The 15,712-nt window shown below is 32.3% G+C and overlaps 2 protein-coding genes across 3 annotated transcripts; one reads left to right on the top strand and one right to left on the bottom strand.

Annotated features, from left to right (window-relative positions):
- The first annotated feature begins 5,415 nt into the window (after positions 1–5,415).
- LOC114178056 (U-box domain-containing protein 4-like) lies at positions 5,416–8,496 on the top strand. Of its 2 annotated transcripts, none has more exons than XM_028063738.1 (2): positions 5,416–6,977; positions 7,820–7,942. In XM_028063738.1, the coding sequence occupies exons 1-2, from the start codon at positions 5,730–5,732 to the stop codon at positions 7,838–7,840; spliced, it is 1,269 nt and encodes a 422-aa protein (XP_027919539.1). In that variant the 5' UTR covers positions 5,416–5,729; the 3' UTR covers positions 7,841–7,942. The 2 variants fall into 2 exon arrangements, with proteins under 2 accessions (XP_027919539.1, XP_027919538.1); XM_028063737.1 differs by lacking the exon at positions 7,820–7,942 and adding an exon at positions 7,959–8,496 and having other exon boundaries at positions 5,419–6,977.
- A 3,862-nt stretch (positions 8,497–12,358) lies between these two features.
- LOC114178055 (inositol transporter 4-like) lies at positions 12,359–15,042 on the bottom strand. Its single transcript, XM_028063736.1, has 6 exons — positions 14,704–15,042; positions 14,542–14,612; positions 14,124–14,459; positions 13,921–14,028; positions 13,190–13,795; positions 12,359–12,961 (listed from the first exon to the last, which is right to left on the bottom strand). Exons 1-6 carry the CDS (start codon positions 14,834–14,836, stop codon positions 12,482–12,484), a joined length of 1,734 nt encoding a protein of 577 aa, XP_027919537.1. The 5' UTR covers positions 14,837–15,042; the 3' UTR covers positions 12,359–12,481.
- Positions 15,043–15,712: the final 670 nt, after the last annotated feature.

The following is a 15,712-nucleotide window of genomic DNA, read 5'->3' as shown; positions in this document are numbered from 1 at the left end:
GTCAAGGTTGACGCCGTCAGAGGGAGTGCCACGTGTCAGTTCCTCGATTTTTTGAATTTCTTTATTAATTTTTTTTTTATTTTTTTATTTTTAATTTTTTTAAAAAAATCAAAAAATTACTACGTGTCAAGCTGTCATCGTGCCACGTGGCAGTGATAGTGACACGTGTCAGTATTACGCCACGTGTCATTTTGTTAGTCTCAATTTGGTCCCTTTATTTTAATTTGTCTCAATTTAGTCCCAATTTTTGTAAAAATTAACAATTTTGTCCCCCTTCAAATTGAAACAAAATTTAATTTTATATAAATGTTATACAAATATTTTTATTAAATTTGATATTTGTATTCAAATTGATATTTTTATTATATATTTTTAACATAGCTAAGTTTAGTTAAAATTATGTTTTACATTCAACTTTACTTAAAATTGTTTTAAAATTTTAAATTTATATGTGTTTTATTGTAACATGAACTAGGTAATTTATGAATTTTTTTTCTATTAACATTATTTTCTATTAACAACTTTTAAACCATTTTAAATAAAGTTCAATGTAAAATATTAATTAAATGAACTTAATTTAGTTAAAAATATTTACTTGAAATATCAATTTTTATGGAAATATTTATGTACATTTATACAGAAATTAAATTTGATTTCAATTTGGAGAGGGACAAAATTACTAATTTTTACAAAAATTGGGACTAAATTGAGACAAATTAAAATAAAGGGACCAAATTGAAACTAAGAAAATGACACGTGGCGTAATACTAACACGTGTCACTGCCACGTGGCACAATGACAGCTTGACATGTGGCAATTTTTAAAATTATTTTAAAAAAATTCAAAAAAAAAATTAAAAATAAAAAAATTAATAAAAAAATTAATAAAAAATTCAAAAAATCGAGGAACTGACACGTGGCACTCCCTCTAACTGCGTCAACGTTGACTTAACGGCAAGGGCAAACGTGAGACGTTTCAACAAAAAAGGGAACCATTTTGAGACTTTTAAAAATTTGGGTACCATTTTGAGATTTTGACTCCAAAATGGGGACTAATGGCGCTTTCCTGAGTTTGTTTCTTTTGTTCTGGACCCTTAACAACTTCCTTTTAGGGATCCTCCTTCTATAGAGCACTTGTATTTCCTTAGGTTTTCTCTGCGGATGGAAATAGAGAGAAAGTAACAGGAATATAAAATTTACGCGTGCTCTCAGAAGGGGACCATGACCCTTTAAATAACCTAATTAGTTTAATTACTTTAAGATTTAGTATTTTTAATTTGACCCCTCATCAAATTAGAAATTATTTTATAGTCTTTTAGCCAAAACTTTAATTTAGTCAGATCACTTTATTATTTAACTTAAATAAATAATGACTTTAATACATTTAATTTTGTATAATATATATATATATATATATATATATATATATATATATATATATATATGTGACCCAACAGGAGTAACATTAAACAATAAATGAAATAAATAGAAAAGGTTATTCACAATATATTAATAATTTTAAATAAATTACATGTAATTGCATAATTTAAATAAAATACTACTGTATAAATAGACTATACCTATATATTTCGCATCATTTTAAACAAGCTTTAGTTTTAGAGATTAAATTCCCTTTGTAAGGAGTCTAGAGCTGACATATTTATTCATTTATATAATTAACTTAATAAAGTTAACCCATTTTATTAAAATAATATACAATCATTAATCATTAACAATAAGTGGTATTCGATTTTACACTGGATTGAAGTTGACGATGTAGATTATGAACAACTCAGAATTTAAAACTCACTTACACATTCAAAATATTATTAAATATCCACATTCATAGATACATTATGAAGTCATTAGGTAAGATGAAATGGTTGTTATATAAAATAATAATGGAAAGTTCAAACAAGGTTGTTGGTTGCAAAATATTGTGCAGGCACTTTTCTGTTAAAGTAGTTTTGTAATTGAAATTTCGGAAAAAGAAGGGAAGGAAAACTAAAATTTCCACTTCTAAACTAATTTATTTATTTATTAACAAAAAAATTTTAAATTTAATTATAAAATCAATTTATAAAATGAGATTTATATACATACGTATAATAATACTTACATATATAATAATAGAACGAGGTCGTTGGTTGCAAAGTATTGTGCATACACTTTTTTGTTCAAATAATTTTGTAATAATAATTTCAGAAGAGAAGAAAAGAAAAATTAAAATTTTCACTTCTAAATTAAGATTTTCTTAATCTTGTTCACGAAGAATTAAAATTTAAGTTTAACTGAATCTACAAAATTAACAAAATTAATTTATAAGATAATATTTACATTAATATATATAATCTAAATTATTCTTATCTTTAATTGATATGAAATTTTTAACATCATTTCACCATGCTTTTTTAAAAATAAAACAAAATAATAGAACAATATAAATTTAATATTCCAATGTTTTATTTTTTTATAGATATTTTATAACTGTTTAATTTGATCATAACTTATTTGTCGCCTTAATTTTCCTTTACAAACTTAAATTTTAATCTATCCAAACCTGAATTAACAAGGCAAAAGAAAGCAGAGCTGCATAACCAATTTTATTTTCATTTTCATTTTTTATTGTTAAAATAACATTACTATTGGGCTTTATTTATGATACATGGGCTGGGCTATACTATTGTGAAACAGTCAATAAATACAAAAGGAAGTCTGCTTCATGCACTTTCATATACGAAAGTTCCGATCATACACCTTTTAGTTTAGATTTTTTATTTTGAAATTCAAATTGTATTCCACAGTACATGATCTGAAATATTAATTTTTGTCTTTTAGTTACATATTCCGATTTACATAATTTAAAATATAAAACTTACATTCCAGAATACATTATTTTAAATACATTTATATTCTGAATTGTATTTTTAATAGAAGAAAGAAGATGAAGGGTGACATAAACAAGGTGTAGGAAAGACGGCATGAGGAACTGGAGGAGAAAAAAAAAGATAAATAAAAATAAGTTTATTCAAATGCAAATTGAAATGTATGGAGGTGCATCGAGGGAAAATAATTATTCACAGAAAGAAAGAATTGGCGTGAGCAATGAACACATAATACCATTGTGGTTTACGAGTATAGATAGGGTTAATATTGTACTTTATATATATATATATATATATATATATATATATATATATATATATATATATATTATGTTTGTATGGATGGTGAGAGTATGGTATAACTGGGAGGATATTTTATTTTTGGGTTAAATATGTTTTTATTCCCTAACTTTCAGCGAATTTTGGAATTAGTTCATTTTGAAACTTTAAATCAATTTAGTCCTTTATCGTTCTTTTGAAATACGTGGATTTAATTTTTTAATTAAATTTTGTTAAGTTTATTTGATATTTCAAGTGTGTTTTATAATAGTATCTGACTTAACATTAAAGCAAGAATGTGTCAAACAATATAAACAACTCAAATACAATCTTGAAATACATACGAAATATTAAATAAACCTAACAAATTTTGATTAAAAGGACTAAATACACGTATTTTAAAAGATGAATGACTAAATTAATCCAAAGTTTCAAAATGGACTAATTTTAAAATTCATTGAAAGTAAAGGATCACAAATATATTTAATCCTTTATTTTATATTAATGTTAACTTGAAGGTGCAATTAGTAATGATGGGCCGCTGGAAGCAAAACCCATATAGCCATAAGGGCCTACATCTTTCGACTTTCCTTTTGTCAATTTTGTCATACAATAGAGTGGGATAGATATATTATTATTAGATTTAATAGCTTATTATGTTTCATTACTTTCAAATTAGTTTTTTACCATTTTTTTAGTTAGATCTTACTTTTAAAAGTTATAACACTTCAATCTGTTTTCTGCCAAATTAAAAAAAAACGTCATTAAAAAAATATATTTATATCCCGATCAACAGTGAACATATCCCCTTCGTGGAACTGATCATAATTTTATTTTCATCAATTATAATTCTTTCGTGCCCAAATCGAAATATAATTAGACATCCATTTCTTTAGTCTTTATGTACAAATAAATCTTAAAAGAGAAAAAGAAGAAAAAGGGAAGAGACAAGATACACACAAGTTGAAACATAACCATATATGATAATTTTCAAAAGTCTACCTTTTTTTATGTTTTAATTCTTATATTTTCATTTTATAACAGTTTTACACCAATGAATAATTAACACGAAGTAAAACATAAAGATTAAAATAAAAAGTTGATATAACTTGAAAATCAAGATAAATCATTAATTTTGTCTAAGAAACTACCCACCACTTTGATACAACATATTACTACTATTAATAATAAAAAAAATAGCAATCCCCACCTAACCCGACCAAGCAAAATCTGTTAGCTATTAGAGCACCCAACTGAAACATCATATCCAATTTAATATTTCTGCATTCTTTTGTTGAGCACATTTTAAAACTAACGCCACTCACCACTAATCAATTAATGCTTAATGCAAACCTACATTCTTTCTAATACATCTTTTAATTAAATGAACTATGTATGGATACTTTTTTTAATGAAACTAAAATATATGGTCAAACAATAAAGGAGTTATTAGTTAACACCATTCAAATAAAAAAAAAATACACTAATATATTAATACTTTAATTGTAATATAATATATATACTGATTTAAATATTAATATATTATTAAAGTGAATGATAAAGTAGTTGTTTATTTTTATTTTTTATCATTTTTGAACAATAAATTAAAATATTGTGTCAGTTTTGACAGAATTAACTATACAGCTGTGATGATAGGCTTCAATAACCGAAGACTGTAACGTTAGAACATCAGACACTGTGGCAGCATATTGGTGTTGGATTGGTATTTTCAATTATAATAATAAAATCATTTAAAAATTACATTGTGACCAAATTATTTATTAGCGATTAAAACAATATATAAATTTGACCCGTGATGTAGTTTTCACTTAAATTAATATAAATTTAGAAGATAAAATTTTATGATTTTAAGACAATTAGAATATTTAAAAAAGAAATCGAGGTGTGAACGTACAAATAAAGATCATAAGATAAACAACATTAGGTAAAAATGTTCATCATCGTCTCTCTTTACTGTAAGAATATTACTGTAATATAATACTTGCCGTTTTTAATTTTTTTTATTAGCCTGAAAAATAATGCTACTATAAACTAGAGTTATAGAGTGGTGAGTGGTGTTCATCTTTGGGTCATTTTCGACCTGTGCGACCAATAAACGCTACTTTGACAGAAAAAGGTTCCTGAAAACTGACCAATGTTTGGTTACGAAGTTTGAAATAGAATTTTTTTTATTAGTTTACGTAAATAGTATTTAAAAAAAATTATAATAAAAATAGGTGTATTTATTTGTTCAGCATTTATCGATAATGAGCGTGCGGAAAGCGAGATGTGGAAACAGCAGCACGTGGTTCTTCTGGGTGGCAACACAAATCTGAACGGCGTTGTGATGATTGTGGGATAGGATAAAACCAACCCAAACCCAAACGCAAACACGCACAGCGAAAACCAGGCTTTTAATTTCTTGATTAGTTAATTTTGAAATAAATAATTGGTTTGGGTGATATCATTAATGCAATTTCCCACACTTCCCCAGTGAGGAAATGAAGCAGAATCAGTTGGAGTATTAAGAAGAAGAGTACAATCGATTATCATTCTGCGACCGACAATGGTTTCTGCGGAGAATGATTCGCATTCCACTTCCGATCAAGCTACTCATGACCATTCATCCGTTTCCGACAAAGCTCACAGAAGCATCGGCAAGTCCATGCGAACAGTGCGCTCCAAATTGTTCCGACGCGACCACGCCACCTGCGTCTCCGATAGCCTAACCGATTCGCTCATGGAACTCGCCTCGCGAAACTCCAAGTCAGTTAAATCTTCCGTTACGGAGGAGCAACTTCTCGAGCTCTCTCAAGCTTTGAGCGATTTCTCTGCCTGTAGCAGCGATATCTCTGGAGAGCTCCAGAGGCTCGCAACGGTATCCTCCTACGAACCTGCAGTTGACGGGGATCGCGAGCCCGAACCTGAGCCAGAGCCTTGCCTAGGGTTTCTCCAACGGGAGAGTTTCTCCACGGAGATAATCGAGAGTATCTCGCCGGAGGATCTTCAGCCCACGGTCAAGATCTGCGTCGACGGACTGCATTCTCCGTCCGTGGCGGTGAAGCGATCGGCGGCGGCGAAGCTGAGGCTCTTGGCGAAGAACAGAGCGGACAACCGCGCTCTTATCGGCGAGTCCGGTGCGGTGCCTGCTCTGGTTCCGCTGCTCCGGTGCAGCGATCCGTGGACGCAGGAGCACGCGGTGACGGCGTTGCTGAATCTGTCTCTTCTGGAGGAGAACAAGGCTCTGATAACGAATGCCGGTGCGGTGAAGTCACTGATTTACGTGCTTAAAACAGGGACGGAGACTTCGAAGCAGAACGCGGCTTGCGCGCTGATGAGTCTTGCGTTGGTGGAGGAGAACAAGATCTCGATCGGTGCTTGCGGGGCGATACCGCCGCTGGTTTCGCTGCTACTGAATGGGTCCCACAGAGGGAAGAAGGACGCACTGACGACGCTGTATAAGCTGTGTTCGGTGCGGCAGAACAAAGAGAGGGCGGTGAGCGCAGGGGCAGTGAAGCCGCTGGTGGAGTTGGTGGCGGAGGAAGGGAGCGGGATGGCGGACAAGGCAATGGTGGTGCTAAACAGCTTGGCGGGGATTGAAGAGGGAAAAGAGGCGATCGTGGAAGAAGGTGGTATTGCTGCGCTTGTGGAAGCGATCGAAGATGGGTCGGTGAAGGGGAAGGAGTTCGCTGTTCTGACTCTTGTTCAGCTCTGTGCTCACAGTGTTAGTAACAGAGGTTTGCTTGTGAGAGAGGGTGGGATTCCTCCTCTCGTTGCTCTTTCTCAGAACGGCTCTGTTCGAGCTAAGCACAAGGTATGTTTGTTTGTTGCTTCCTATATCCTTCGCTCCCACCGTGTATTGTTGTTTCTCAGTTATGTTTAATTGCTGTGATGTTTTAACTGAATAAAGATAAGAATAGATTTGCCCTTGAAAGCATATACATACCGGAACATCCTTAAAATTCTCCAATTTTTTTATTAGAGTATGATTAGTTATTGGTTTCAGAACCTAGATTAAGAAAGGTCTAGGAGAAGAGTTGGTTTTACACAATTTGATGATCATAAGGGATACTATTTCAATAGAAGGGTTGAAGTAATCATGTATTAACTCTTAATTCCTGCTGTTGGCGTCAAAAAAAGGAAAGGGAAGGGAGTGGGTGAAAATTGTAGAGGAACGGAGTAGGGGTGTGCGCAGTCATCACTTCCTTTGTTTGGTATCGTGCAATGCAGATAGAAGTGAGCGCTCCTCTTCTTCTTTTTGGTTTGATCAACCACTAAAGTGGTGTTAAATGATTTTATTACCCTATATCTAAAAATAGATTTATTTGAAACATTTATATAAGGGAAGGGGTATGTGAAATGGCGGCTAAGGAGGACACAGAAAGCATTTTATCAACTGCAGTATATTCCCCTTAAGGGAAGTGATGTAAAATATGTGCTTTCCACAGAAAATGTTGCATTGTGTCCTTCCAGTTCTCCCTGATAAACAGGTCAACCGCAAGTAACATACAAGGTCCATATGCAACCCTTTCATCCATAAACAAAGGAAACGGACTGTTAGTCTTACTATGCAAATTTTTTTTCTCTATTTATAGTCGCCTTTGTGTGTGGGCTTAAGGTTTTAGGTGCTTATAGTGTGGATTTTGCATTTTGCAGACTTCACCAGCATTGGGTTGAAGACAAAACAATTTTAATTAAAGAAACTTGCCTTCTTCCTCTGTTGTTTGCCTCTCAGGGACTGTAATTTTTCTCGTTTGATTACTTTATTTATTGAAGTTTCTTGTTGGTTTTGCAGGCTGAGACACTCCTTGGATATTTAAGAGAATCAAGACATGAAGCGTCCTGTTCAAGTCCTTAGAGAGTAGTTTATAAATAGGAAGGTAATTATATAATGTAACTGGTTGTTGTACATATATTTTTTTTTTGGTTTGTAACTTTGTACAGTGTGGATCTTTTAAGTTAGAAGCTAGCCAGCACAGCAGTAGGCTGATCCTTTGATGATTTAATCCAGGCTTTGGTGATTTTGCCTTCCCGTGTCCAATCTGTAATGTTTCCAGTTTCCAGAGGTTGTCTTAGTTTATGTTGATTAGCCTTTTTTTTTTTTTAGATTTTTTTGTTGTTTTAAAAAAAACTCAGTTTTGTATAGAGGCTAGCTCAGTTTTTTGTGTTTTTGCCTCTCTTGTAGTGAAAATACTGAGGTTGTATTACGCTACCACTTGGAATGTGTCTGTTAGTGTGTTCATATTTTATCTTGGTGAACATTGAGTTTTAACTTTAAATTTGGTTAGTCTGATGCATTTAAATGTATTATACTGGCCGTAGGCCATTAATCACCTTCATCGTTTCTCTGAATACCCTTTGTGAGTCACTTTCATGGGCCAACAGGGATATAACTTCTAACCGAATGACTTTCGCTTAGCTTGAACTTCTTGATTTCATGCTTGCTTACCTGCAAGTATGAAAAAGTACACAGTGTCTTTTCTTCATAAGATTGACATGTTATTGCGTGAATTTTTATGTCTCTCATGCTTACCGGCAAAACCCAGAAAAGTTCATACTGCACCTTTTCTGAGACATGTTATGACGTTACGAAAAAGATATATCCGTTCTGTCAAAGATTTACGCCGCACTTTTCTGAGAAGAGTAAAGGCACATTGATAAATTAAATTAAGAAAGGTATTGCATTTATCTTTCTTTTCGTTTTCGAAGTTGCTTAGTGGGTGTTTAGATTGTGGCTAATGGCTTGGTGCGTATCACCCATGTTAGAGAGAAACGTTCGGTGGGTGTGAAATAATGTGAATTTAGGATGAGATAAAGTGTGTTTGGAGGATGATGATCCGTGTGTAATGTGATGTGATGATGTTGTAGGCCCGTGAAGCTGGTTCTCCTTGTTGTAAAGCTGGTCTCCATTCTGATGCTTTCATGTGCGGTGTGGTATGAAGTAGCATCTGTATGGCAAATCAGTGTCCCACAGTCAGCATGCAGGCCAACCCCACAGACTACGACTACTCATACCTGTGGTACCGTTTTTCCTTAAATACCATCTTATATTTTCATTCTTATTTTTTTTCTTCCTTTTCAAATCATGCCTATAATAATAAATTAATAATCATCAATTAGCTGTCACAGCAGGTAACAGTTTCGAATTAATCAGCTGTCGGTGTTCTGGTCTTTAGTTCACTCATAACCATAGGTTTTGTACACATTAGGTTGATGCTTGCATCCGAAGGTGAGGCAGTGTTTTCTCTTGCGCAAAACCATTAGTTGCTGTTCGTTTCTTACTTCTTCCATGCTAGGCTATTGCAATCAACCCAATTTCTTCTCAATATTCAAATTGGGGTTTTTTATATATGCACGATCAGAAAGAGTGCAAGCCTCAACGTTTCCCAGTTGTTTTTTTTATTGTATACTATTTCAATATTTAAATTTAATACAATACGATATATGATTACTTTTTTAAACGAATCTTATTTATTTTTTGTAGCTTTTCAGAGTAAAAGTTATACGATTTAATCGCCTCAATCTTATTCTTTGGATATATAATTAGTTTACTTTAAAATTAAATTAATATAATTTGATTTGATTTAGATTAGAGGATTTAACCATTTTTCTTTTAGCATCCCTTTGCTGAATTACAAAAATGTATTAAAATATTATTTTTAAATATTAAATAAATTATGAAATATACAAAGTAATTTATCCAATTTAGTGATGCTTTTATTTTTACTTTTCAATTTATTTGGATGCGAATCGTACCAAGGTTTAGATAACTGATCAATCAATGAACGTCCTTTTAAGCAGAAAACATGATAACTTTTTATGTTGTTTTATGTTTATTCAGTGTTTCTTTTTAGGATTTTTTAACATGTTATTGTGAGAAGTTCAAGGTGAGTACCAAGTCTTACATACGAGAAAAATGACTAAATATAAATAGGAGATTTATAAATTTATTTTCGTAGTTTTTGGTCGGAGTGTGATTTATTATATAAGTTTATTCACAATTCATTAATATCGTATCTTTCTTCGTCATTTCTCTTTTCATAAGTACTTCACAATGGTATTAGAACTTATAGTTTATTTTGGTGACGGTTTGAACGAATATGATATAAAGTAGGTAAAAGATCTTATAAAAGTTGAGGTTAATTCTCATAAGTGCGGATCATGACTAAAAGTTTTAAAACAGTCAAAATAATATAATTTTTTATATTAAATTAGATTATTAGTATAATGTTTTAAAAAATAATTCTTAAACTAAATAATTGGATTATTAGATTAGATAATTAGTATAATGTTTTAAAATATATGAAGAAGTATAACGTATATGTTTTCATCTTCACGAATAACTTTCCTTTTAACATTTTAAAATAAATTTATTATTTTATTTTTCATCTATATAAATATTTATTTTCAAAATAATATTAGAATATAATTTTTTTCTTATATATTCATAAAAAAATGAATTTACAAAAGGCTTATAAGATAAAAAATTATGTTAATAACTCTTAAACTAATATTTTTTTATTATCAGGTAAGACGATAGAAAGTTACTTTTTTCTTTCAAGAAAGAAAGAAAACACATGAGAAATCAGAAAAAAAAAATAATGAGTTTGTGTCCAATTTTTTTTTTCTTCAACAACAAAAAATAAAACACATGAGGATGAGAGATGAATACAATTTGTGAAAAATTAGAAAGACAATGATAAAGAAATAAAAATATCTTAATAAATATTTGGTTTAATTATTTCTTTTGTTTCTTTATTTGTCCAGAAATGTCTAGTTGGTTGTCTAATGTTTTTTTAGTCTCAATTTGTTGAAAATTAAAATGGTTAATAAGGATGTTTTGTTTTGTTGGTGTAACTAATATAATCATACTGTTAATTTTGATGAAAAATCTTTTGATCCGCTTCAAAATATTTAATGAAAATAACCAAATTGCATCAATTTTTTCAAAACTCTGAACCAAATTGAGACTACAAAAATTAACAAACTTTGTTAAGATCAAAGATTGTGTTTTATAGAAAAAATAAAAAGTCACACAATTTAATTTTCATTAATTTCTAAAATATACTACATATAATATTTAAAAAATTTAAAAATTTAAAATAATTAAAAAAATATAAATATAATTAAAAAAAAATCAAAAATATACATATAATTTAAAAAAAATTCAAAAATATACATATAATTTTTTAAAAAAAATCAAAAATATTGGAGGGGTCATGGCCCCTCCCTGCCCTTTAAATGATCCGCCTCTGATTCTCATGGTTCATTCTGGTGACAATCCTAGTGACAGTTCGAACGAGCATGATATAAAATAAGTAAAAATCTTATAAAAATTATATTCAGTAATATTTGATTTGTCCCGTATAAACATTTAGATTATTTTGTATAAATTAAAAAAAATAACAATACTCTTAAATTATTTTATTGACAATTTTTTATTTCAAATTTGAGTATAAGGTAAAAACAAAAGTTTACCGTAAATATAATAGTTAAAAAATTTAAAATTTAATATTTACTATTGCTATAAGTAATAAAAATTATATTTAAAAAAAATATTAAAGTAGAATATAAAATAATCTACATTTATTATTGTAATTATATTGATAACATTTATAACATCATAATATAAAGGAAATTTTTTATTTGATGACCTATTTCTATTTTATTTTTAATTATATTAAAAAAATAAACTATCCGAATATACCCATTTCAACTACATGGTATACATCATTCTCATTATTACCTTTTAATACCCCTTCCATTTACAATATATAATAAATCACCTTTAAATTTTATTTTCTTTAAAATATAAAAACATAAAATATGTCTTTTATATTAATGATAAATAAAATATTTAAAGTTTAATTAAGTTTGAAGTCTATCATCTATTAAATTTTTTTTTTATATTTTTTAATTAAATTTTAACTTTTTTTTTTCATTAATAAGGCTCGTGTTAACTTTTTTGTTACATTGCTTATCTGTTTCTAAATTTTAAGGAACATCAGATTTTATAATTGAACCTGTGTTGTGGGGCTCTCAAATAGTCCTAATTGAACTACGTCCACAAACTTGGACCTGTGTTGTGGGGCTCTCAAAGAAATTTGGGATCAACGATCTAAGGCATGTGATGTAACAAAGGCAATAGCATAATTGCCAAGTGAAGCTTCCCCACTCTTGGAGAGAATTCGAAGATGAATTAAATGCAATTTCATTAATTATTTGCAGGAGGCAAGAAGAGAAGCAACAGCGATGTCTTCAACAGACAAGAAAAATGATGTCCTACATATCATTAAAGCTACTCTGACATGGCAACTACTAATCTTCGACTTTTTCCTTGATTTCCTTCTTTTTCTTGTTAAACGGGTAGGGTCTGAAGCCTTCTTGAAGCAACTTCTCCACCTCCTCAAACGCAAGGCCTTTGGTTTCAGGCACTAATGCATAGATTGCTATCAATCCAATGAGGGAGAACCCAGCAAAAAGTAGGAATGTGCCGGATGCACCTAAAGCCTCAGTCATGCTTAAGAATGACTCACTCATCATGAGATTGGCACACCAGTTGGAAACTGCAGCTATACCTCCACCCAAACCTCTGTATCTCAAAGGGTATATCTCTGAGTTCAGAACCCAAGGCACTGTTCCCATTCCTGGAGAGTATGCTATAATATACAATCCCAGCACTGCTACAGCTAGGATTCCAATTTTGCTTGGACAACCCATAGAAAACCATACTCTTTTCTCTGCACGACACTCTTGTCTTACACTCTTTTCTGCGGACAGGCATGCACCTGGATGATACTGTACAACAAATACAGACAAACACAGTTTTGGTTAAACAAGGTTGCACAATGTTCAGCTCGAAAAAATTATTAGATATGCTGATTTGTTAGATCATAATTGTCCTGAATTATGTAATAATTTCTGATGTACAAAGACATGCAAGTTGAGGGTCTTGTTGGGGGTAATTAGTTATGGGAGTGGCCTAACAGTATTAGCATATGATAAGAGGAAGTTGGAAGAACCTACTTGGTTGTCGGTGTTGGCACAGAAGGCACATTCTGCACGCAAACATTGCATGCAGTTCCAGGAACGGAAATTAGGGGCATTTGTATAAGAATAGCATGTAGAGTTGGGAGGAAAATCGAGGGTGTCTTGGTAACTAACTGCAGGAGCATGTTTAGCTGCCACGAAAAAGATAGCACTTGAAACGGCGAGGCAAATAATGATTCCAACCAGGGAAATGAGCATAAGTCTTCTCCTTCCATATTTATCAATGAATACCATACTCAAGATTGTGCCAAAAGCATTGAGGCCAGATGTAATGAGAGAAAGTGCAAGAGCTGTTGAGTTTGATGCAATTCCAGCGAACTGAACAATGGTTGGACTGTAATACATGATTGTGTTAATGCCCACAAACTGCTGGGCAACTTGAGCAGCGATGCCAGCATATAGACCTCTTCGAACTACATCATTGCTAAAAGCATCCTTCAATCTTTTCACAAAATTCTTTTCGCCTTTCAAGTTTTCCTCCTTCTCAGCTTGAACAGACTCTTCCATTGATCTCATCTCCTCTTCAATTTCGTCTTTCCGATAGATTCTCAAGAGGATGTTCTTTGCCTCCTCTTCCTTCCCCTGAAATACCAAATGGATGCCAATCACTGAGTTCATGCTATTGAACACTAAATGCATGTAAACAATTTCACAAACAGTTAGTGCACAAAAATTTCAATCTGGATTGGCAGCAAGATTTGCAATACCTGACGGTAGAGCCATCTGGGTGACTCAGGGAGGAACACCATTAATACTATCTGAAGCGCAGCAGGAATTCCTGCCACCCCAAGCATCCATCGCCAGGTTCCTGGTACCTGAAACGCATCAAATTGACCATTAAGAACCCTCTGATCTGACAACGTTATCCAAAAGTTTTACACTTCAGTTCAGTTCATATTTTCTTACATACCTTGGTGAATGCCAAATTGATAAGGAAAGACAGAAATTGTCCTCCTGTGAGAAGCAAACCATTGACAGAGACTAGAGCTCCTCTGATGTTATGAGGAGAAACTTCAGAGATGTATAGAGGTGCAGTCATGGATGCCATACCAACTCCCAAACCAACTAAAACTCTCCCCGCAATCAGGAACCACGGAGATGGAGCAAAAGCCATAACTATTGCACCAGCAAGGAACAAAACATCAGATATTAAAATCGACGTTTTTCGCCCAAATCTGTCATTCACCCATCCTCCAAATGCAGCACCAATGATGGCTCCTGCAATAGCCATGCTTACAATCGTTTCCTGCAAAAGCAATAAAATTCAACATTAAGTGAATCATCTAGAAATGGAGGATCAAAATACATTCCTTCTTAGCAGAATTCACCTGTAGCCATGTTTTCTTGTCCACTTCCTCAAAGTAGTCTCGGATGTACAATAGAGCACCAGAGATGACACCTATGTATGAGGATTTGGTAAAAAAATTTTGAAGATGTAAACCAACTTGTTCAAGCAAATTGAAAAGGGTTGTGTGTGATGAAGAAATTACCTGTGTCATAGCCAAATAGAAGACCTCCAAGACCTGCAGATAAAGCAAGGCGCATAATGTATGGTGAACCTCTTGCTCTGTTCCAACATTCTTTGAATTCCACATTGCTTGCACCGAGCTCAACCCCTTCCATACTAACACCTTCAATAAATTTCACAAAAACATTTCAAATGCTCGTTACTATCAAGAAAATCTCTTCCAATTCTCTCACAGAATGATCTTCTTTCATAAACTATTCAGGTAACTCACGAATACTCTCAAATTTTTACTCCAAGCACTCAAGTCTGAAACTATGTTAGAGATTTTCCATAAACAATCACAGTAAATATAAATATTAACTAAGTAATACCATACACATTTTAAAAGGTCATTTTATGTAGAACTATATCATCTCAATCACTCTCCAACTAGTTAACTTGGTTGATTTTTTTAAGAAAAAAAAAATTGATTGTGAAGGTATGTTTAGAATTTTGTAATAACAATATCCCGAGTTTGAATTCACATTCAGAATCATAACATAATACACCATTCAAAAGTTATATTAAAGGGATGCTTGCACCACTTACATTACTTTTTGGTTTGTTTGTGTTGGGTATTGGGCTCCCTTCCTATGTGGAGAAAAGGCCCAAAATTTGAGAAGCCCATGTCTCACTTAAACCTAGTGGAGAGGAGGCTATAAAATAAAGAGAGAGGCAGAACAATAGAGTGAGAATACACTGAAAGCCCTAACACATAGAGGGAGAGGTAGAGGGAAAATTCTGTTCACGTTTTTCATAGAGCTGTCGCAGTAAATTCGGCGCTGCGGATTCGTTCACCGTTGGATCGGGCTGAAATTTTTACAGCAGGTTCGGAACTCATTGCTCTTCATTCTGACCGGTCGGATCTTTGATACGAGGTCTGAGTTGGGAGATATTAATTTCGCACTGCAGCAGTGATTTGTAGAGGTTTTCCTCTCTTGTTCTTCTCTATTTGAAAGCTTTGTTGCTTTGTTATTTGGTTGGGTGTTGGC

The sequence above is a fragment of the Vigna unguiculata genome, chromosome 3, assembly GCF_004118075.2.
Source record: "Vigna unguiculata cultivar IT97K-499-35 chromosome 3, ASM411807v1, whole genome shotgun sequence".
In the NCBI taxonomy this organism is placed as follows: domain Eukaryota; kingdom Viridiplantae; phylum Streptophyta; class Magnoliopsida; order Fabales; family Fabaceae; genus Vigna; species Vigna unguiculata.
This window is presented reverse-complemented; position numbering and strand designations above follow the sequence as displayed.